This window comes from Patagioenas fasciata, chromosome 2, assembly GCF_037038585.1.
Source record: "Patagioenas fasciata isolate bPatFas1 chromosome 2, bPatFas1.hap1, whole genome shotgun sequence".
Lineage (NCBI taxonomy): Eukaryota > Metazoa > Chordata > Aves > Columbiformes > Columbidae > Patagioenas > Patagioenas fasciata.
This window is the reverse complement of record NC_092521.1, coordinates 109,023,975-109,046,636: the sequence shown is the minus strand read 5'-3', so window position 1 is coordinate 109,046,636 and position 22,662 is coordinate 109,023,975. Positions and strand designations below refer to the sequence as shown.

The 22,662-nt window shown below is 38.1% G+C and overlaps 1 protein-coding gene across 2 annotated transcripts in view; it reads left to right on the top strand.

Annotated features, from left to right (window-relative positions):
- CNTNAP2 (contactin associated protein 2) overlaps positions 1-22,662 on the top strand; it is a 1,148,794-nt gene that overhangs the window by 380,033 nt on the left and 746,099 nt on the right. For both annotated transcript variants that reach the window (XM_065830092.2, XM_071804698.1), the window contains exon 3: positions 20,160-20,353. In XM_065830092.2, the coding sequence (XP_065686164.1) occupies positions 20,160-20,353 (194 nt within the window). The remainder of the gene's footprint in view (positions 1-20,159; positions 20,354-22,662) is intronic.

The following is a 22,662-nucleotide window of genomic DNA, read 5'->3' as shown; positions in this document are numbered from 1 at the left end:
AACCATATCATTTCAATCACCTGAAAAGAGCTTCTCCCCTTTCTCTCTGTCTTCTGTTCCTTGAAAACAGAAGTGTTCATATTTTAGGGCCTTAGTCACTGGCAAGTTTCTCTGTTTTGTGTTTAGAAGGTTGTACATTTTTCAACTGGCCACATAGCTGCAAAAATACATTGTCTGCATAGTCTAACATGACTCATGAAACACAGCTAAAAGCTTAGCTGTATAAATGCTTATAATGATTTCAGAAACTTACGGTTCATTACTTTGCAAGCAAGGAAACTGAAGACTGTAATCATGGCTTTTATATTGTAAATTTACCCCAAGAACTTTAAAGAGGTATAAAGATTACAGCTAAAGAACAGGATGCTGCTGCTCGGAGTACTGAGCAGCATTGTGAGATTTTGGCTTTCTATCAAAGTGCTAGAATCTGTTACAGGAAGTAATTTAATTACGCATTTTATTATCTGTAATCAATATAAATTGATCACTTTACTTCCAAAATTTCCTATTAAATATAGGTATTATTTATCCATAATTCCGGAAGTTCGTTGTTAGCATGTCACAGAAGTAAGTCCTTTGCCCAGCAGAGGTGCTACTATTAACTCTTTTCCTGCCTTCTCCTTGAGTATTAGGCAGAGGCTACTGATGTTATCTTGTGATGCAAAATACTGCAGAACCATGTGAATGACACGATAGTGTCTCAGTAGAAGCTGATAGCCTTATATAAAATATTATGCTAAAACTGGAAATCTAATATGGGCTGCTATTATGGGTGATTTTAAACTATCAACAATATCAGCCAAACAGAAAATTCTGGAATGCATTGAATGTAGGGTCTATAAAGACGAAATTCAGAAGATTAGGCCTAGAGTTAGTTTTGACATTGATCAAGACCAGCGCTATTGCTTAGTAAGTATTAACAGAATTTTAAATAATGGCTGTATGCAGCTTTCTGACAAGCTATATTTAAACTATGCTCCCCCTTCCTGTTCCCTAAAAAGAAAACCCAAGGACTTTAAAGATGTAGAAACTTGTAGCTATTTTGGCAGATTTAATAGGAATGCTTTAAAATATAAGAGGTTACATGAAAGTAGAAAGGAGAAAAGAGATAAAGAGATTTGCAAGTGTACATAAGAAACTGAGCCCCTAAATTCCATTAATTTTCCAGGCACATTTAGCACATTAATCGCTTTCTGGTTGTAATATTTAAAGGAGGTAGTGTCAGTCTTTTTTCTTTATAATGTACATGGAAAACGTAACGTAGGAGTAACATGAATTCAGATCTGTTGAAATAAAGCTTCACTGACATGCAGTGGTTATAGAGCTAACTCAGTAAACTGCTTTCAACAATTTAGGACACACTTTAGAAAGTAGGTGTCATCTGAATACCAATGTCTGGTTCAAACTGAAGGTATATGGTGTACTTTCTCCTGTGGGTAGTGCTAGTGAAGGAAGATTATGTAAAACCAGAATCATTTTTGTTTGTTTCTAAAGGGACCCTCAGGCCAGCCTGAGTTCTTAAATGTCTTTCCTGGGTTTATTAAGCTAATGTACCATGTCTACATTTGATTTCTTTTTACTCCCAAAGGGATTATATTGTTCTTTTTAACTATATGTGTTTGAAAGTATAGAATATGCTTCTAGAACATGGAATTGAGGATCATACTTTTCTCTGTCAAATAGATGGATGAACCTATGAAATTAGGTTCACTTACTTATCTAATTATTCTTTGAAAGAAGAGCTTATGTCAAATAAAAGAGGAAAGCTCCAAATGACAAAGCTAGCTTTTTATAGCACTTTTCCTCTTATAAAAGGAAGGATTTTGTCAGCAACTTTTCAGTTTCTTTATTGGTGGCTTAGCAACAGTCAATTAAAATCCCTAGAAATTTCCAGAAACTCAATTTAGTAGCACAATAATGTCTGAATATGAGGGGCTAGGGAAATATGTAAAGATACTTGCAGGTTGTAGCTACAAAAAGGTAATTCATCTCTCAAGGCTCAAGGACTTCAGCTTTCTCACAAGGTTTGTTCCCAGACAAAGGATCCTTTCATTTGGGAGAAGACTGATCCTAAGGCACTGTTTGCATTTGATGCCATGTGGTACTTGAACTCTGTTAAAAATGGTATGTTAGATCTATTGCAGTACTGTCGCGGTTGAGACGGACGAACGACATAGACCAAGTTCTTCCAGAATGAAAGTAGTAGATGCCATTTATTGCCACAAGTGCATTTTTATGCAGTTTTACCAATTCATGTGTCTCTTCACTATTGGTTACAAGTTACAGCAGTAGCATCTCATTGGCTATTTTTGCTATCATCAGTGTTACTCTTTTACTCCCTTCTCTCTCACGGGTACATCCCTAACATCTCCGGATACTCCTTTACTCCCATCTTTCTCACGGGAGGCCCCAACATCTTCAAGGCTAATTTCTGTTCCCGTGCCCTCTGTCAGGGAATCCATGGATCCACCGCACTCCCACAATTCCCCCTTTTTGTTTCTGTGCTAAAAAAATTTCCTTCATCGTCTGCTGCAGGGCCCTTTGCAGCAGGGAAATCATGCATGGCAACATTAGTAATACAACCACAACAATCATCAAAACAATCAGTCCCGTTTTCACTACTGATAACAACCATCCTAAAAACCCCCAACCACTAAGCAATTTATTTAACGAATCCCATCAAAATCTTCACACCCATGTCCTTGAGCTAATAACAAAAAGTCCATTGTGGCTCTATTCTGCAGTGTAGCATGTCTTACAGAATCTACATCTAACAAAAGTCCACTTAAAGCCTTAGAATTTCTGTTGGTTTGCTTAGCTAGCCAGCATCTTAATTTTTCTACAGCATTTAAAGCTTTAGCTGTGCCAACACCATGTACAAGAGATCCCAAAACCCTTAACGCTGATCCCCAAAAATCTACATTATCATCACATTTTGACTCATATACATGCAAAAAGCGTTTTTTCCATCTTGCTTTTCTGTGATCTATTATCATAGATACATTGGGCGTTAAGAGAGTTAATCGTCCCAAAATACACGGTCCTCCAACAGCATTAGAAGGAATTCTTGGCCAGGCTTTATCTCTACAGATCAAGAATACACCATGCAGGAAGTTTTGGGGTTGCTGTCCCACATTATCAACAATACCCCTTGGATTCTTCTGCAAGGCATTACACCATCAAGTTTAATTTCTATAGTCACCAAGGGTAGCATTAACATTTTGCAGTTTTATCCATTTATGTTTTTGTATATTGTTCTGACACTTTTCACAAACCAGCTGGATACAAGTGTCCATGGGCATAGATGCCAGCAATTCCAGTTCCTGTGGTTCACTATCTGCTTCCAGGAGGCAATTAATCCAAAGTGCCATGTTGGCATTATTCAGTTCGTTGCAATGCCTCTGCACCAACCACTATTTTGAAACAGTTGTGTGATGCTGCTGTGATCATCAGGGAGGATGACAACCAAGCATGTGTGGAACGGGTTTTCTGGAGATGTCATGGCTAGGCATATGGAGTCCTGGTCAGTCATGTTGGCTAAAGTAATCCACATGTTAGTCTTTGTCTGTGCAGGCATCCAAAACGCAGCAGCTGCAGCAATCATTGTCAGGAAGATAACATGGTTTCACATTTTGTGCCAGCGACTATTGCAGCCCTTGATCTGTAAAGACACAAGCATAGCCTCTCCCCCAGGTTATCAACTGATGTGGCCTTTTCCATTGGCCATTAACTAGTGATTTGACCATAACTAATATAGGTTCTTTTTGATTTAGCATGTTTTTGGGTCATACTTGCAAAGTGTTTCATCACAGGGCAAATTTGGGCTGCACCACTTAGATACAAGTGATTCATCACATACAATGCTTTTGACAATTGGTTTTGTGGTGTTTTCCCTACTCCTCCCCTCTTTTTTAAAACAAACAAACAAACAACACAGTTCAGAATCAGATACGTGTGTTGGACCTTGACTATGTACTCAGAATCACAAATCAAATTCAGAGGTTCCTCCTTAAAAAGCTCTAAGTAATGTAAAGCTGCACCAAGTTCTGCTAATTGGGTTGAACCTTCAATAATTTTTACAGAATTATGCCAATTGTTATCTTCACACCAGACCTCTACAGCTTTATGAGACTTCCCAGAACCATCAACAAAAACTTTGCAAGCATGTAGGATCAGACCAGATACAAGTATGGTCTGTGACCTGATGTTAAAGACTTGCAGGTTCTGCAGCAATTTACATTTATGCATGCCAAAAGCTGTGCTGTTAAGAAAATCAGCTAGTGCCATTTACAAGGACATAGATTGCAAATAAAAAATCAAAATTAAATTTCACAAATGGTACATATGTGACAAAAGGATCATGGCCTATTAAGACTTAAATTCATTCCCTGCATTTCTTGATGAGAGTAACAATCGGTATATTGATCTGTTAGCAATCTCATCATACTGTCCCACAACAGCCACAGGTTGTTTCCATGTTGTAGCTATAAACAGACAAATCTGCAAGTCCAATCAAATGCAGTCAGCCTGTAAGGTTGTCATAAATTTATTCATCAAAATCTCTAAGTCCATTTTGGTTGTCATATTTATTGGATTTTTTTTTTCCCTTACCGGATCGAAGTCCTGGTTCAGTTCTATCAGTGTAGTGTTTGCTTTATCGAAACATTGGCTGTTAATACTAGTGGAAATACAGCATTTGAAATTTCCTTGGAGATTCCTCACTTGCAGCAAGCAGATCTGCGCCATCCAAGCAGCTTCTTGTAGGACATGCAACTAAACAGAACTCTCAGAAAACATTATTTGAGCTTACAATTTACTTAAAAATCCTGACCCAAGAGAGGTATAGGGCTTTCTGGCAAATACAAAAATTCCTATGGTAAAACTTTGTTCCAAATCTGGCATTCCATTGGTCTCAAAAAGCGACCTTTCTTTCATTCTCTCCCATGACCTCGAAAACTAGCACGGTGAATTTACTAAGAAGTCTCTTACATCTAGTTACCACAGATAAGTCAATTAAAATTTCTTTTGCTTAAATTTCCCAGTACTGGTATCTTCTGTGTCACAGCTCTTTCCATGACCTCAGATCACAGGGTCAGATATCCACCCCTAATGGGAAGAGGCATCGAATCATAAAGAGAACACCAAGAAACGTTTTTAAAGGTTGTATGACAGTAAAAAGTTGGTGGCTGTGGCAGAGACGTTACGTTTGTGGCAGTGTGCAGTGGTTTTGGTGGTAGTCAGAAGCAGAGTGCATTGATGTATTTCACAGCTTGATCCAAAACCTGCTGATGCAAAGATGTCCTTTGGCTTCGGTAGCTTTTGGATCAGGCATTTTGTTGGCACCATTTTTGACATCTTTTTGTCCTAGGCAGGTGTTAAGCAAGTGTATGCTGTAAGTCATCAGCCTGATTGAAAAACGCATAATAAGCATTGCCATGCTTTTGGAACACTGGAATGAATGTGGAGATTTTGCAGTTGCTTGATTCTTAAGGCTTGTCTCTTCAGAAACTCAGCTTTTAGCTTTAGACTGCAGATCTGGCATGACAGTGTGCTACATAGCATATTCTGACTAGCATGTAATCCTTCAGCTGATGACTTTAGCTCCAGGAGTGTTAACATGGCACAAGCTACTGTTGTAGATCACTTTCCATGGTGCTTGGCAGTGCAGAGCCTTAGAATGTGGATTTGTCAGGCAAAATTGTACAAAGGTAGAGAAAATCAGTGGCAACTAACACTATTTCAGTTACTGAGCATTTAAGGACTTTTATAAGAGCAAGAAATGTAATACTCTTGCTAAGATGTTGACTATGATCCAAACATGCATCGTGCCAGGAGAGATGTAACAGAGATTTGCTTATTCCAGCAGGAAGGAAAAATCATGAGCGTTATTCAAGAAGGAAAAGATGTAATCTTTATAAGAACAGAGCAGCCAGCTCTCTGGGGACAGAGTCTTAGGCTGTGCATGTAGGCTGAAGTGGGAGAAATTATTAGCTTCAACATTACAGCATTTTTCATAAAGTTTCAAAATACTGTTTATTTTCACAGTTCTCTGTGTGAGGTGAATGATGTGTTACAGCAGCTTACAGACATGCAAACTAAAGCATACAAAGCTATTTTTATCCTCACTTAGGTCTCTACCTGCGTGGGCAATACTTCTGCCAAGTTAGATGATTTCCATCTTGAACACTCCTTTAGCAGCCATGGCTGCTTTTCCATCTGCCAGCTACTGCTCTGTACAGATAGAAATTATTTAGGTATGATCTGCAGTCTCACTGTTTGTTTCTTTTTTTCGTTTTGAAGAGCGAGGAGGTATGCTGAGTTGGTCTGGACATGAAAAAGTTATTTTTCTTCTTAGCAGTGTCGACTGACAGTGTAGAAAAAATGCATTCAGAGCAAGTATTTCAATCTGTAGCCTGAACAGCTTTAAGGGAGTGTGGAAACTGCAGAAAGATTGATTTCAGCCTGGGGAGCCATGCCGTCCTAAGAGTCTTATGGGCCTAACAGAGGCAGGGGCAGAAGTGGTGATGACTCAGGGACCTGAAGTTAAATCCTGCTTTGAAACCTCCCCCATGGCTTGGAAGCTGTACCTTTTTACTCTGAAGCTGGCATTTCCCTATTCTCCTCCCTTCTCTAGGTTACAATTTAAAGAACAAGAGTTGGACTGTACATTGGGGTTTTTCATTTATTATAGTTTAATTTTTGAAATGCTCTGCTGCATGAAATTTGAGTTCTCATTAACTTATACTGAATAAAAATCCTAGCAGAATTTCAGTCAATGGTTACTGTATAAAGTGTATCAGATTAGTTAATCCCATGTGCATAAATTAATATTTGATGCCAACAATAAGACCACTGTCATTTTTGTTAGTGTTGTAACTTTTTTTTTCTTGCTGGCTTTTTTCTTTAATACAGTCTCACATTATAATAATTATTTTGTATACAGTGATACGTTTTGGGTCCAAGGAATATAAAGTTGTTACGGAATAATCAGTACTTATTAGAAGTTTACCATAGACTTGAGGCCAATCATTGCCCTAAAAAGTTCTGCCGTGGTGTAGTCCTATCTTGAGATGAAATTACAATAAAGAATAAAACTACTCCCCCCATGTTGTTGCAACTCTGCATATGATACCAATAAATATTTTTCTGTTAGGAAAACAGAATGCATAATATGAGCTTTCATTATCAAAATGGATGCAGTACAGTGTAATCTTAAAAAATATAATATATTTTTGGATTTCAGTGAAGCCTTTGATACTGTCTCTCTCAGTATCCTTGTGGACAAGATGTCCAACATGCAGTTGGATAGACATGCTCACAGTGGGTGAGCAATTGGCTAACGAGCTGGGCTCAAAGGATTATAGTAAACGGGGTTACGTTGTGCTGGCAACCAGTCACTAGTGGGGGTCCACAGGGGTCCATCTTAGGGCAAGTGCTCTTCAATGTCTTCATAAATTACTTGGACAAAGGACTTGATGGAATACTAAGTAAGTTCACTGATGACACAAAATTGGGAGGAGCTGTTGACACTCTGGAGAGCAGAGAGGCCCTGCAGAGGGATCTGGACAAATTGGAGAACTGCACAATCACCAACCACATGAAGTTCAACAAGGGCAAGTGCTGGATTTTGCATCGGGGACACGGCAACCCTGACTGTACATACAGGCTTGGGGACAAGATTCTGGAAAGCAGCTCCATGGAGAGGGATCTGGGGGTTCTGGTCAATGGCAAGTTGAACTTGAGCCAGCAGTGTGCCCTGGTAGCCAAGAGGGGCAACTGTGTCCTGGGTGCATCCAGCACAGCATTGCCAGCCGGGTGAGGGAGGTGATTGTCCCGCTCTGCTCTGCACTGGTGCGGCCTCACCTGGAGCACTGTGTGCAGTTCTGGGTGCCACAGGATAAAAAGGATATAAAGCTACTGGTCAGTGTCCAGAAGAGGGCCATGAAGTTGGTGAGGGTTTGAAGGGGAAGCTGTAGGAGAAAGCGGCAAAAGTCACTTGATTTGTTCAGTCTGGAGAAGAGGAGACTGAGGGGAGATCTTGTCATAATCTACAGTTTCCTCACAAGGGGAGGAGGAAGGGCAGGTTCTGATCTCTTCTCTCTGGTGACCAATGACAGAATCTGAGGGAATGGCAGGAAGATGTGCCAGGAGAGGTTTAGGTTGGACATAAGGAAAAGGTTCTTCCCCCAGAGGGTGGTGGAGCACTGGAACAGGCTCCTCAGGGAGGTGTCACAGCCCCAAGCCTGACAGTGTTCAAGAAGAGACCGGACAATGCCCTCAGACACACAGTGTGAACTGTGAGGTTGTCATATGCAGGGACAGGAGTTGGACTCGGTGATCCTTATGGGTCCCTTCTAACTCAGGACATTCTATGATATTTCTATGATATTTCTTAAGGGAGAGAAAGAACATGCGTACTTCTTGTAATAGATGCATTAATGGAAAAAAAATATCCTTTAGCATTGTTAAAAGCAGAAAAACCTGTAAAACCCTTAAATCAGCTGTATACTAGATTTCAAAAGTAATTCACAATATTTCACAATTCTGTGCTCCTAATTGTTAAAGGAAAATCAGGAGAGGGAAGTGCATTTACTAACATGGATTAAACAGTACCAGTTACTTGTATTCATGCATGGCACTGATAATACCAGAGCTCTGTAATATCACAAGCAAGGTCTATCTCACAGAAGTGTGTGGCTGATCAATGAGGCAAGTAGGAAAGCGCCCTGTTCTGTTCTCAGAATTGGGTCAGTGGTAGTGCAGTGTTGATACAATTAAGAGAATAGTGTAGCTCCCTCTAGCTGTTAATTTTCTAGGCAATTTGCACACAGAAAATATTCAGAAACATTTAGTAGAGCTGATTTAATTTTTTTTCCCCTTGGTCATTTTGTTTCAGAAAAGGGAACTTTATGAGAATTCATTTACTTCACTTATAATTTTTGTGGGAATTTATCAAAATGTGTAGTGATTTTAACACTCTAGCACTCAAGAAGCAAGGAATAAGGTAGTCAGAAAAAAAAACTCAGACTGCTTTATTAACCATTTTGAGTTTTGAGGAATCATCATCATAAGAGTTGAAATCATCTTATGAGAACTTCGTGTAAAATGGGATTTCAAGTCTGAAATTTGCAGCAGATGGAAAAGACATTTATATAGATGTAAAGTGGGTTTAACCTAGACAGGAAATAACTTGGGAAAACTCTTCATCCTGAGCATACTCTTGAATGCATTTTTTCTTGCCAATCACAAAAGAAGCAGATTTAGAAAACAACAGCAACAACAACGACCTAAACAGACAAACAAACCTTCTGCTAGAAGTGTATAAAGAGTAACAGAGAGAGAGAAGTCAGCACTGTTCACGTTCTGTAGCAATCCAGAAGCTGAGCCCAAGTGGGTCTTGCAAACACTGGTAGCAACAGGCAGAGGTTGACTGCTGGCAATCATCAAGAGGGCTAGACTTGAAAACTGCTTTATTTAGCAGCAGGAGCTATGCCAGGTCATTGTTTGTACTTGCTGAGCTAGGAGTGTTTCAGGGCAGTGTCCCTGTACTCTTCCGAAGATGCCTGTCCATGCTTCTACTGCCTGTGCGTTTCCTTCTTGCCCTTTAGTTTAACCAGCAGGTCTTGACTCAGCCGTGCTGGCATCTTGCCCTCCTTACCTGATTTGTTACACCTGGGGATCATGAGCTCTTGTGCTTGATGGAAAGCGTCCTTAAATATCTGCCACCTCTGTTCTGCTCCCTTGTCGCTGAGGTCAATTTCCCAGGGGATCCTGTTGACTAACTCCTTGAAGAGCTGTAAGTTTGCTTTCCTAAAGTTCAGGGTCCTAACTCTACTCTTCACCCATCCCACACCCATCAGGGCTGCAAACTTCACGAGCACATCAGGGCAGTGTTGTTTGCTCATCACTAGAACACTGGTATGCACTAAAGCACAATGGCAGAAACTATATTCACCACAGGATCTCACACAGCAAGTCTCTGCAAGAGAGGAGGTGCAGTTTTTTGTCTTTTATCACTGAAGACTTGTCACAGAACAAGATATCTAAGACTGAATTAGAGCATTTAATCATCTTTCATCTGCAGTCATTTGAGGGAGAAAATATTAATCAGGATGGGTTGGAACTTCACTGTTTAACTTACAGAAATTCAGCTTTGCCTTGCATCACTTTGTGGACTGTACTAATGGGAACAAGAAGATTTAGGTGACTAAAGTGTAAAAGTATCTCATTGCTATTGAAATGGTATAGATCAGGTACAGGAATACCTTAATTCCTTTTTCTCTGTCATCTCTACTAAAGAAGGATCACAACGGTTACAAGAAACTGCCTGAAGTGTAATAATGAGCTTGTATCTGGATTTCAAAGTGCTGTAAATGCTATTCAATCACAGTCCCTAAAACTTTGCTGTTCCTGATCTGACCATCATTAAAATCTTGGATAAGAATCTGCTAATTGGGGCTCAGTTGCCCAGCAGGGGCACTGCAGAGGCAGAATCTGCTATCCATTAGCCTTATACTTGCTAGTTCTTGCCAGGGATATGGCCTGAGTTGTTATGAAAACCCCAGTGCTGCGATGCATAAACATGCAATGTAAGATTTCTGTCCTGGTACCTGAAAAGAGGGTAAGAGGAAAGGGAGATACTCTTTTCTTTGTATTTTGTATGCCACTGGGGTTATTTTGTATGCAAGGGTTTTGTATGCCAGGATGCAGCAGTTCATTGCCTTGCCTCAACTTTCTGTCTAGAAAACAAGAAAATATCTCATGGTGAAGAAGCTGTTTGATGCCTTGAATACAGATGATGTGCACAGAATATTTAAATCCTGTCCAAGTTTTGTTTAAGATTCCATTAGAATGCAGTTGTGAATGAGTTTCTTTTTGCATGTGTAATTAGAAAGTAGAACAGATGGGAAAGGCATAGTTTAAAGTGATGTGTGCATTGAAATAACCAAAGCTGCAAAGTGTTTGTTCCCCAACAGCAGATTCAGGATGTGAGACTCCTCATGCTTACAACTTTTTCCCCTATTTTGAGTTTGACAACTGTGAAAGATAACTATGAGATCTCTTTTTGCATCACTTTTATTGTTAGATATTGCCACTTTTCCTTAGGGCATATTGGTCATTTGTTCCCTCATACGTGGTTTGTGCTCAGTTAAGTTATATTAGGAAGCAGTGGGTATTAAGAAGCAGACACTACATCAAGGGATTTGCTTTAATTGCATTTACTGTAAGAAATGTCTATTGGGGTTTAAAAAATAATATAGTGATTTTATTATTCTTTTTAGAAAGATCTGTGTGACTGTATCCTGATAACTACTGTTATCCCTTGAGTTATTTCTACTCTTATCTTTCAGGGTTTTAAATTAAAATGAAATTTAAGAAATATAATCAGGACCACGCCCCCTTCCCTGACCTTGTCTATTTTTCAGTAAAGGGGAATTCTTCTAAAATTAGTCTTACAGTGACCCAAAATATATATACTAAAGTGAATAAGAGCTAATCCTTATTCCCTTACCCCTTCCCCCCTCCCCATCTCATCCCCCTAAAAAAGTGTTATATAGTTTAAAGAACAAAAAATATACTTTATCAGAGGGTTTGAACCACACCAAGGAAAGACACTGGGAAGTGCCACCAGAAATCAGTAGAAACATTCCCAGTGACTAGTAACGGACACTGCATAGGCATCATGGATTTAGGGTTCTGCTTGTCACAGAGCAGTGTTTAGATCACGTAATGAGAAGTGCAACTTAACAGATTCGATGGCAAGGTTCCCTCTATTATTAACTGTATGGGGGAAATATGCCAAACAGAATCAGGTGACAGTTGTTTTAGAGTGATTTTGATGGCGACAGAAGATGTGAAAGCATAGAGGGAGGCCCTCCTGTTGAGTTACAGGGTTCAGAACAGATCCCTTTGCTTTCTAAACGCCTCAGAGAGTAGCCTAGGTGTAGTGAGATCCAAATTTAGCCTTGGACTTGATCAACAGTTCATGTTTAAGAGACAAAGAGGGTAAGGGAAAACAGGTAAGGGGCTATACGTATTTATGGATTATGTGTGCACACCTGATTCTTTATATCGCTTGGCTAGGTTTTCAAAGTGTCATTATTCTGCATCTCAACCTGCTTGCCTCCCCTCCGGGGGCCTGGTGTCTGGATCCTAGGTCTCTCAAAGCAAGCTCTCAGGCATCAAATTTCATAGAAATAAATTATTTAATGGAGTAGTACAGCAGCAGGGTTGGCTCAAGCTGCACACCTTCACAGAGATCCCAGGCAAGCGTGGAAAACCCTGGATTTTATATCCTTACAGACTACTTACCTACCCCTCACACCATGATTCAGTCCAATAGCAATATTTGAGTGTGGGGTCTTCTTCCTTCTCATTGGATCCTTTCACTAATCTCAGGTGGGCCTTTGTTTTGTTTAGCTGTAGATACTGTTTACAGTTCATAGCCTTAAAGGTGTTGTTTGGTATGAATGAATCCTGTTTCTTCCCAGCAAAGTACAGAACAGGCCTTGTCTAGCAGATGTCCACAATCGTTTTGTGTTGACCTCAAAAATGTTATTTTCTCCTCAGTCAATTCTGTTCTTCCCAGTAAAGTGCAAACCAGGCCTTATCTCACAGATGTCCACAGTACTCTGTGGTTGCTTTTGTTTACATTTCATAAATGGAAGTTTGGTAAATATGAGCAGAACTTTACAGCATACAGTTTAAGATTTTAGCAAATTCAGATTACTAAGTAACACAAAGCAGACAGTACATTAAAAATCACACAGCCTTATAATTCTAAGCAATTCATTCTATTTAGTATGCCTTTGCTTCAGCTAAATGATTGATATGAAACTTAAATTGGGCTCATCCAGTGACCTGTGAATAGTAAGAAAATCATTGCCATACAGCCAGCTTGTTTAGCAGAGAGAGCTCAAGTAGGCTCATCCAGGCTGTCATACTTGTGGAATAAAGTGGTTGGCGCGTAGTCAAATTGCATATAGTTGGAAAAGTATGCACGGGACTCCTTGCACCCACAAGGAACTTGCACTTATAGGTGTTCATTGTGCCGTTCTGCTTCTTTGTGGGTTTCCTAAGAGGAGTTCTTGGCCCGGCTGCAGCTCAGGCCTTTATCTCCTTTGGAGTCTGTACTGAACTGCTGCTGGTTTGGCTGGGAGTGGGAGATGAGTACCCTGACACAGTAGGCTGGTATGCCCTACTTCAGCCTTTCAGAAGTCAAGATTAATGCTGATACTGACCTCTCCATAGACTTGCAGCTTTCAGTTGCTATGATGGACGGCTAATTTGGGGAATGAGTATTGGATCTTTCCTACCTTCTGCTACTGCTGCAGAATTAATTGTATCAGGTGTACTTTATAGGGAATTTAAAACTTCAAGTTTTATTGGAGCCAAATTCTTCTTGCACCTCTGGAAAGCTACTTTTGAAACATATGGGGAGTTGGGACAAAGGTTGGATCTAATTTGCCAGTTTTTAGTAAATATGGTCTGATTTGGGGTAAATTCTAATAATGAATTCTGGAGAAGAAGAAGTGTAGTTGTTGTCATTTCTGTCCTCTTCTTCTCTGTGATATTTAACTTTTTACAAAATAAATACAGGTAATTCTAAATAGAGGGTGACTATAATCATGCTACTATTTTCTCAGTATTCACTGCCTTTAAAATGTCAACCTTTGCTTCTTCTGAAGCAGAATGTTCATTATTTGCCCACCATCAGCACCATGCATGGCCTTGGCTGCAGTTCTATCACTGTTGTTATGTGCTGGACAGAAGAGCTCTGCAAATATGGAAAAGCAAATCCCTACTCTGGATTACAGGGACTGGATTACAAATCCAAATCCAGCTAGAAGAACAGATGAATACAATAAATATAACAATGCATGATATTTTTGATAAGGAAGGAAAAAAAAAATCCATGCCAATATCGGGAAAAGATTGCTTTAATTAGAAGATGAGCCCTATATGAGGATTGGATTTGTTAGAGGGCTCTACTTAATACAGGATAGAAGTGATCATTGCTCGAGGCGGCTTGAAGTGCAAGTTGTTTATTCAATGATTTCTCTATTTGCATAACTTTTCTCAGTGTGGCTAGACACACTCAGTGCTATTGTTCCATTTGTTCTGTGTAAAGTTAGATGTTTTACTGGCTGTATACAGACAGTCTTTATTTACGATGATAAAATGGACAAACAGGGGAAGACAAAACAGAAGTGGAAACTGCCATTGATGTTCTGCTTAGGTGTAACGGTGACTAACATTTCAGGTAGATTTATGAGGTTTAGAAGTTTAGGTCTTTTATATTATTTTCTAGGGTACTGCAGAAAATGGCTGTCCATATTTTCTCTGAAGTGCAGTGAATGAATGATCTCAGTAATTCAAAGTTTTCCTTTTTGTCTTGATTTATCTTTATGTAGAGGAATGACAAGAAATTACTTGGAAAATAGCAAGGTATCAAACAGTATTGATTTTGTGCTATTGCAGTGACCTAGAAAGTGTTATTTCTTATTGAAAGATTGGGTTGTGTTTTTTCCATATAAATAAGCAGATTAAAACTCTAAGAATGTTTCAGGTAATTATTACAGAATTATTAAAAAGGCATATTTTTTATTTCCTTGCTGAAATGCTTGAGTAGTTTTCTATGATTAGATAAATTAATCCATTGAATTATAACTAGAACAAATCCTAAATCTTCTATCTATAGCTTTCATAGTTTATTTTCTAATGAAATTTCTGACTAAGGATCTCCTCTTTCATTCATTGAAACCTTTTATTACTGATTTGAAAAGAATAGAAAACTAGTTGCTGCAGTACTGGTATTTTTTATTTTGTGAAATGAAGTAGGGAATGACAAACAATTGTGACTAAAAAAAGAATGGTTTCTTCTAGTGCAAGGTAATCTTTCCAGTTTCAGTTTCACCCATGAATGAAGATAAAAGTGCGAAATTTTCAAAAGAAATAAGATTTCTAACTGAAATGGAACAGATGTTCAAAAAATATCAGAGTGCCATTTCTTATAGATATGTAAGTTCAGATAAAAGTCTAAAATCCGTAGGCCTGCCCTATATTTGCTGCTTATTGATAATTTATCAGGGAGGAATCATAAGAAGGTAAGACTAACTCATCAGACGGGCTTTCTCAGTGTGCAGTAAATGGAGCTACCTCACTCAACTTCGAATAGGGAGCTGAAATGTATAATTAATAAAAAAGAAGAAATTATACATGAAATTTTGCAAAAATAGACTCACATAGACCTAAATTCTTTATATTCCTCGATATTAAGTGCTATCTTTTGCATCTGTCCTTTAGACATAGATTATGCTTTTTGTGTTGTTTTCAGTCCCATGGAATGAACCTGTGGAATAAAATCCAATAAAACCATTGAAGTTTTCATAATTTAAAAAAAATAATCTTTGAACTTCAATTCTTGTTGTACGGATGCTAGTACTATTTGTTATCAGTCGTCTTTATTTGGTGAAAAATCATGAAAAGATTTGACTTTTACAAGTTCTTAACATTCCAAATCTGGTTTTTTTGTATGTCTTCTCTATCACTGAGTGTTTTTCAGTAGTAGACTCATTACACATTTTTGGTCAGTCTGCTGTAGGAGCAGACCAAATTACAGCCTGTAGATTGTTTTGAAAGTAAAGCTTTATGAAATCTTTCATAGCCACCTTTTACCACAGGAATGCTCTGTCTGTCTTTGCTGATTAAGACTATTAGGCTTTTTTGTACAGAAAAGTTTTTTTGATGAATAGATACGTGGGCCACATGGTCAGTGTTGACTTTACTGTTGCTAAACTTACAGTTCTCCGATATCTGATATCAAAGGGTCAGGGACAGTCGTTCTTGCTTAAGTTGAAATTAGTTGCCGTATTTGTGGTGTAGAGTGCTATACAGTATAATTAAAAGTATTCACTGACTTTCTTGGCTAATGTCACCAAGTCCGTTATTTTGTTCAGGTGGATATGTTTAATCACATCAAAATCTTAAATAACATAAAAATAAAAATAGGAAGCAGATACTGTCTGCAATGGTGTTTGTTGCACCTTTGTTACCAAAGAATCCCATAAATGCTCGTTATCTCTTTAATGAAAGTAAACTATATTACATGCATATGTTTAATATCTTTTAAATAGTTTGTTGTTCTAATACCTTTCTAATAATCTTTAACTAATTGAGTTCATATCATAGAATCATAGAATGTCCTGAGTTGGAAGGAACTCATAAGGGTCATCAAGTCCAACTCCTGTCCCTGCGTATGACAACGCCAAAATTCACACCATGTGTCTGAGGGCATTGTCCAGTCTCTTCTTGAACACTGTCAGGCTTGGGGCTGTGACACCTCCCTGGGGAGCCTGTTCCAGTGCTCCACCACCCTCTGGGTGAAGAACCTTTTCCTTATGTCCAACCTAAACCTCCCCTGGCACATCTTCCTGCCATTCCTTCGAGTTCTGTCATTGGTCACCAAAGAGAAGAGATCAGCGCCTGACCCTCCTCCTCCCCTTGTGAGGAAGCTGTAGCCACCATGAGGTCTCCCCTCAGTCTCCTCCAGACTTAACAAAGCCAGTGACTATATATATTGTATATTCTGATATTTTGCATTGAAAGGCAGTACATGAAGTAAATCAGAGTATTGTAGAGAAACCATGTATTCAATGGCTTTTTTTCTACCATAACAAATAGTGCAAATAAACTTCAGAATATAGCCTGTAACCATTAAAAATAAGCAGTTTACACCAAGATCTGAAGAATAATACTGTGAATAGCGTTTGCTCAACACATGTATTATACCATTGCAGTTTCAGTATGAAGTAATGCTCACTGAAAACTATTAGCATGCTGTCATTTTGCTCACTCCTTAAAGATAATAAATTATTTTTTCCATAATACATTGGCCATAGAAGTAAGTGCATGTAAAAAATTACTCCATATTGTGGAAATCAGGTTTGATTTCCCAGTTCACCACTACTGTGCGATCTACTCTATGTGAACCTGCTTTAGCAGCTGGGTTGGATTGAATGATCTTTCAAGGTCCCTTCCAACCCAAACCATTCTGTGATTCTGTAATTCTGTTCCCAGTCCAATATTAAACCAACTTCTTCATTCCAGTGAAGAATCTGGTTTTATTCAGCAAAATATTTAATTGTATTCTGAGCTGAGAGCAGATGCACATTTCTGGGTATGTGAGATTTTTGTACCTGGTTAGAGTGAATAAAGATACAACTGTAAATTTTTCCAATGAATTCAGGGCCTTTGCAAGGATCTTATGGGGGGAGATTTTTCAATAATCCGACATTTCAATAACTTCTTTAGAGCATGCTTGTGGGGAAAAAAAGGAAAAAAAAATAAATTTCATTAATCCTTGAAACAATAGAGGTTAAACATACCACAAACAAAATTAACAAAGTAACCAGCTCCCCCAGATTTCACAGCTTGATGAATCAATTGGTAAGAGGAAACTTTAACTGATACCCATGGGCTGTTTCTGGTGACTGGCTGACGCCTACCCTGATGCATGGACTGGTCCCCATTCCCTTCCCATGCTGCTCTGCTGAGCAGCACATTTAGCTATAATTCAACATGTTACTCCTTCATTCTTTTGACTATTTATTTATTTACTTACTTGAAAAAGCCAGAAGGCAAATGTGAAACTGACATAGAGAATTAGGTCAAAAAAACAATAGTATAATAGTCTTTGCTGCTGTCTGCAATATTGCCTAAAAGTCTTGTCTCTTGCTTATTAGAAATGGTTGTAGGTCAGGCTGTCTTGCAGTACGTATGTTTCCATCTCCTGGCCTAGATGTGACTGTTGTGTCATACATCTCTAACTTCTGTCGGACATGATGTGAAGAAAGCTTTCTGCCTCTTCTTACTTAAAAAAACTGGAAAATCATAGTAAATAGTAGCACTCAGTTTTTACAATCTTTCAATGCATTTGTAGGTGAAAACTTTCTCCAACCTAGTTGCAATTTACAATGAATTTGTCAGTTAAAGAAAGCCAAAATCTCACCTCAGTAATATGAATGTACTAAAAGAAAAAAAAAAAAAAACTGTTATATTAATAGTTAAAATGGTTTATTTAAAATGTGCATAACAAAATCTCCTGTTTATATGTAAATTACCTGCATAACAAAATCCCCTGCATAAGTCAAAAGTGTAAAAACCATAATGTAAATTTTAGCCTTCTTACAGCTATAGTATGTCATCCTTTTCCAATAATTGCTTTACTGAAGAACATTTTATTGATGGATCTGTCAGATCTGTCATAACTTTTGAATGCTCAGATCTGAACTCTACTTTTTCTAGACCACCAAAGGGTCCTCTTACAGAGATGGCTTCTGTACATGGGCAGTGTCTTATCCTTTGTGTTTCACCAGTCTCAGAGATGCCAAATGGAAAGGGATATTTAGGACAGGGAGACAAAGTGACCTTTCTGCTATTATGACAAGTATGTAGAGCTAACTGTTCCAGTCTGCTTGCCGAGTAGTCACGAAGAAGCTACATTCTATAGCATGTTTCAAAAAGATGGACCCAATTTGTTATTGTACTGCTTTGAGATTGGGTCCATCTTTTTGAAACAACCTGTATTTTTAAATTCCCTGTTACCATTTTCTGTAAAAATCGAGCTAGTTTGAATTTGGGAGTGTGTGGGAATACTTTTCCCTGCAAGTGCTTTTAGTAAGTGTTTTGGTTTTGGTTTTTTTTCGATAGTCTTTAACTGTTCCTTACCCCTACAGTACTCTGTTTATACTGTTGTGTATAACCACCTGTAGTTCAGGGACAAAGCATCTATTGTAAGTTTAAAAAAAATTTAACAAATCAGATGTCATTGGCATAGTGCTACACTTTAAACTACAACAAAAGGCAAACACTTATGGCATCAAATGATCGCATTGATATCACAACATCAAAATGTCCTGTGACTTGCAAATGTTAACACCTGTAGCAGCTGAATGAGGTTTTAAATCGTCTAAGACTGAAGCAATGCTGCCGCCTAATGATGGGAGTATATAAGATGCAGTATAGCGAAGAGTTTCTTGCTTGGCAAGCAAGTTAGGTATGTGACATCAGTTGCAGGTTATACGTGAAATTAAAAGCAGCAAAAATTGGCCCATGGACTAGACTATCAGATTTCATGCCATACCAGGCATTTATTGGGTTCAAACTTAAAAATTGTAATCACTTTAAGTCTGCAAAGTTTTTGTTTTCTGAGTCTGTTTTCTCAAAGTCTGCTATGAATATAAAGAGAATGATGCTCAACTTTTTCTCTGTATTTATTGATTTTTTTTTTAATATTTCATCTATTTCCTAATACTTATTGTTATGGTACATATACAATTATAATGTCTATCTTAGAATTATTATTCTCTGCAGCATACAATTTTCCCATTAATATTTTTTTATTTCAGAAGAATAAGGAGTCGCATTAATGTCATGCTACTACATTTATCTATGTATCGGTGGCCTTCCTTATTTATAACAGTTCAATGTAATTTAATGGATAAGAACAATATTGTTAATAGTATGACTGTCAAGTTAATTCATAGACCCATAAAGAGCAATAACACTTCTGTGAGGCATCTGCCAATGTAATCTGTGACAGCTCATAGACCCAACACATCACAACTGGATGCAGTACTTTGTCAGTTATTCTAGTAGATCTTTTGGTCTGTGCACTATAGTGCACATAGGAAAACAGGGAGCTTGCTCTTGTTTCCTCCCATTTTATCTATAATATCTCTTTAATGTGAACTGCTATTGAAAAGACATATGAAATCCAAAGATTGTTATTGATTTTTGTCAATTTTTTCTGACAAAGGATTTCGTGTCAAGTTGGTCAACCCTTGAACAATCATAATTTGGCAAAAACTAATAAACCATAATTAAAGTGTTACAAAAACATTGATTTGTTAGCAGACAGCCAATTGAATCATTATAATTATATCATGAAATGATTAAGGCAACAGAGTTAATGCATTTGGTGCTTGTGCTGAAGATGTATTTATAAAAAAAATGTGCAATCATATTTCTCTTCTATGTTTTCAAGTTTTTTTTCCTCCCAGCTGGGCTGCCTTTCAGCATTCAGCATCTTTGCAATGTGTTCACTTCAAAGCGAGTGTTGGAGGTCTGAATCTCTCCCTTCTGTGTCAACCCAACAGGTGCAGGAGGCTGGTCTCCATCAGACAGCGATCATTACCAATGGCTGCAGGTGGATTTTGGGAGCAGGAAGCAGATCACTGCTATTGCCACTCAAGGCAGATACAGCAGTTCTGACTGGGTCACTCAGTACCGCATGCTTTATAGCGACACAGGGAGAAACTGGAAACCATACCACCAGGATGGAAATATCTGGGTAAGTCACTGCTGTAAAATGGAAGCATATGCTGTAGTGATGCTGATTGACTGAGTTTTTAGGAATTTTACACCTCGTACAACTCTTCAGTGTTGTTTGTGTGAGGACAGAGCAGAGCTAAGCTGAAAACATAATGATTCACATTGTAGCTGCTGTCAGGAGGCCTATTGCCAGATCAGCAAAGCTCATTTGGGATGATGGTAGTTGTCAGAACATGCAGATATTTCCTGGTTGTTGGTATTCCTCAGTGAGTCTCTTATGCTTTTGCTTTCCTTTCCCTGCCTTTTCTTTTTACTAATTTCATGGAGTAAATGTGAGACACAAAAGTGGTTTTGAAAATTCTGCTCTGAAACATAACATTTTTGAAGATAATTTGTTCTTTGTATGTATATGTGCTGGGAAGCAGCTTTGTCATGTATGTATTGTTTTCTGTATAGATGCTATGAGGATATTTATGCTGTTATAATTTAGCAAAAAGCATATAATTTCGTTTTCTCTTTTACATTTTTCATGGATAAGATGGTAACTTCATTGCTGCAGAAAACAGTTGCTGACAGAAATGATAGGTAGCATTTAACATGCCTATCCTCGTTGAAGTTCTTTCAGAAGATTATTCTTTTTCAAAAGTATAATTTGAAAACAGCAAAATGCTATCATTTTTTCTGAAATCAAATTAAACTGGTTAGCTATTGTACCACATCAGGAAAATATTGTCAAAGCAGTCAAGGTTTGACATTGTGCTGTTTTAGATACATATTTTTGCCAGGTGCTTCTTTTATTAAGGCCTGTTATTAAAAATGAATGTCAAATATAGAGCATGAGGAGAGAAATTCACTTAATATATAGGAGTACATAGAGGCAGTAGTTTTTTATTATGGTATTGATTTATTAGAGAAACTTATTCTATGTGCCGGATAGGATCCTGAAAGACAGAGAAATTAAAGCTCAGAGAGCAGACAGGAGTGAAAAGAAAAACATTGATTGCCACTTCAAATTCCTAAGGACTTGGTGGTATGAATGTTGTGTTCATCAGGGTGGGGTGCAGGTCATGCTTAAGCTTGATAAATATAAAAAGTTTCTCTTTTAAGGCTACTTATGTGTATAAAAATACTTACAGTCCTTAGTATTTATATTATATAAGATGTAGGAAAGCTTCTTCAGCAACTACTATTAAAATAATGAAGAATTTATCTCAGGGGAATGGGAGAGGGCTATGCAGCTGGCTCAGAAAACAGCATATGGAGCAGGACAGTTAGGCTGAGAAAAAAAATAATCTGTTCTTAATATTTTGAAGGCAAAATCTTTTGGCAACGTGTGATTTGGTTGATTTAGTCACAGCCTTAAATGTTTGTTTCCAAGGTGGCCCACCTTTCTGAGCGCTTCCTAGAGAGTCTTTATTCTTATATAGTCTCTTAATACAGAAATACTGAAAGCTTGTTCATGAAATAATATTTATTTTTTATCTTTATTAGTAATTTTGTATGCTTGGTGAATTTGGGGGGTAAACTGTTGCTCTATTATTGGCTGTCAATATCACTTGCAAAAAGTTGTGCTAAGTTGTGCAGAAGTCTGCTACTTCCATTTGGAATGTGAGATCTTTGGGATATACTTAGCAAGCCGATTTATGCGGTACTGTTGCTCTTCATGTCTTGCAGTTTTTATACAATACTGGAAAAGTAGTTTAAAAACAAAAGAGCTACTCTAGCCCAGCTTTCTTTTAAAGAATGAAGCTGAGCTAGTAGCAAAAATAAAAACAAAACTAAACAGCTAGGAGTCTTGACTCTATTTCAAACTTCCCTAAAACAGCCTTATTTCTGTTTTTAAATGATGTCTGAGCCTTGGTTTGATCTTGAAAACACTGTGCTTATTAACTATTAGCAAGCCTTAAATCTGATAAATTACCAAGGCAGGGCAGGTGCCTGAGCATGGAGCAATACTGTTGAGCTATTGTAGTAGTGCCACGAGAAGACAGACTTCTCTGATGTGCAAATGGCGTGGTGCAGAATTTCATAACACATCTTCCTCTTAGTGTCACTTTGTACAAGAAATTAAAAACAGCAGAAACTGGGAGGGCCGGATCAGAGACCACGTGAGCTGAGTAACCAGTGTTGGAAATTTAAACTTGTAAAGCTAGATTCTTCCTGTCTGAAATCACTGTGATGATCTTAAAATATTCAGATTATTCTGGTGGCCTTATAAATCCTTTTAGAAAGTATTTCGGCTTTCCTTTTGTGTTTATAGCTTTTAGAAGTTTTATCCACAAGAGGAAGGTGCTATATCGCCTTTGATTAATGTCCCTCTTCAATCAT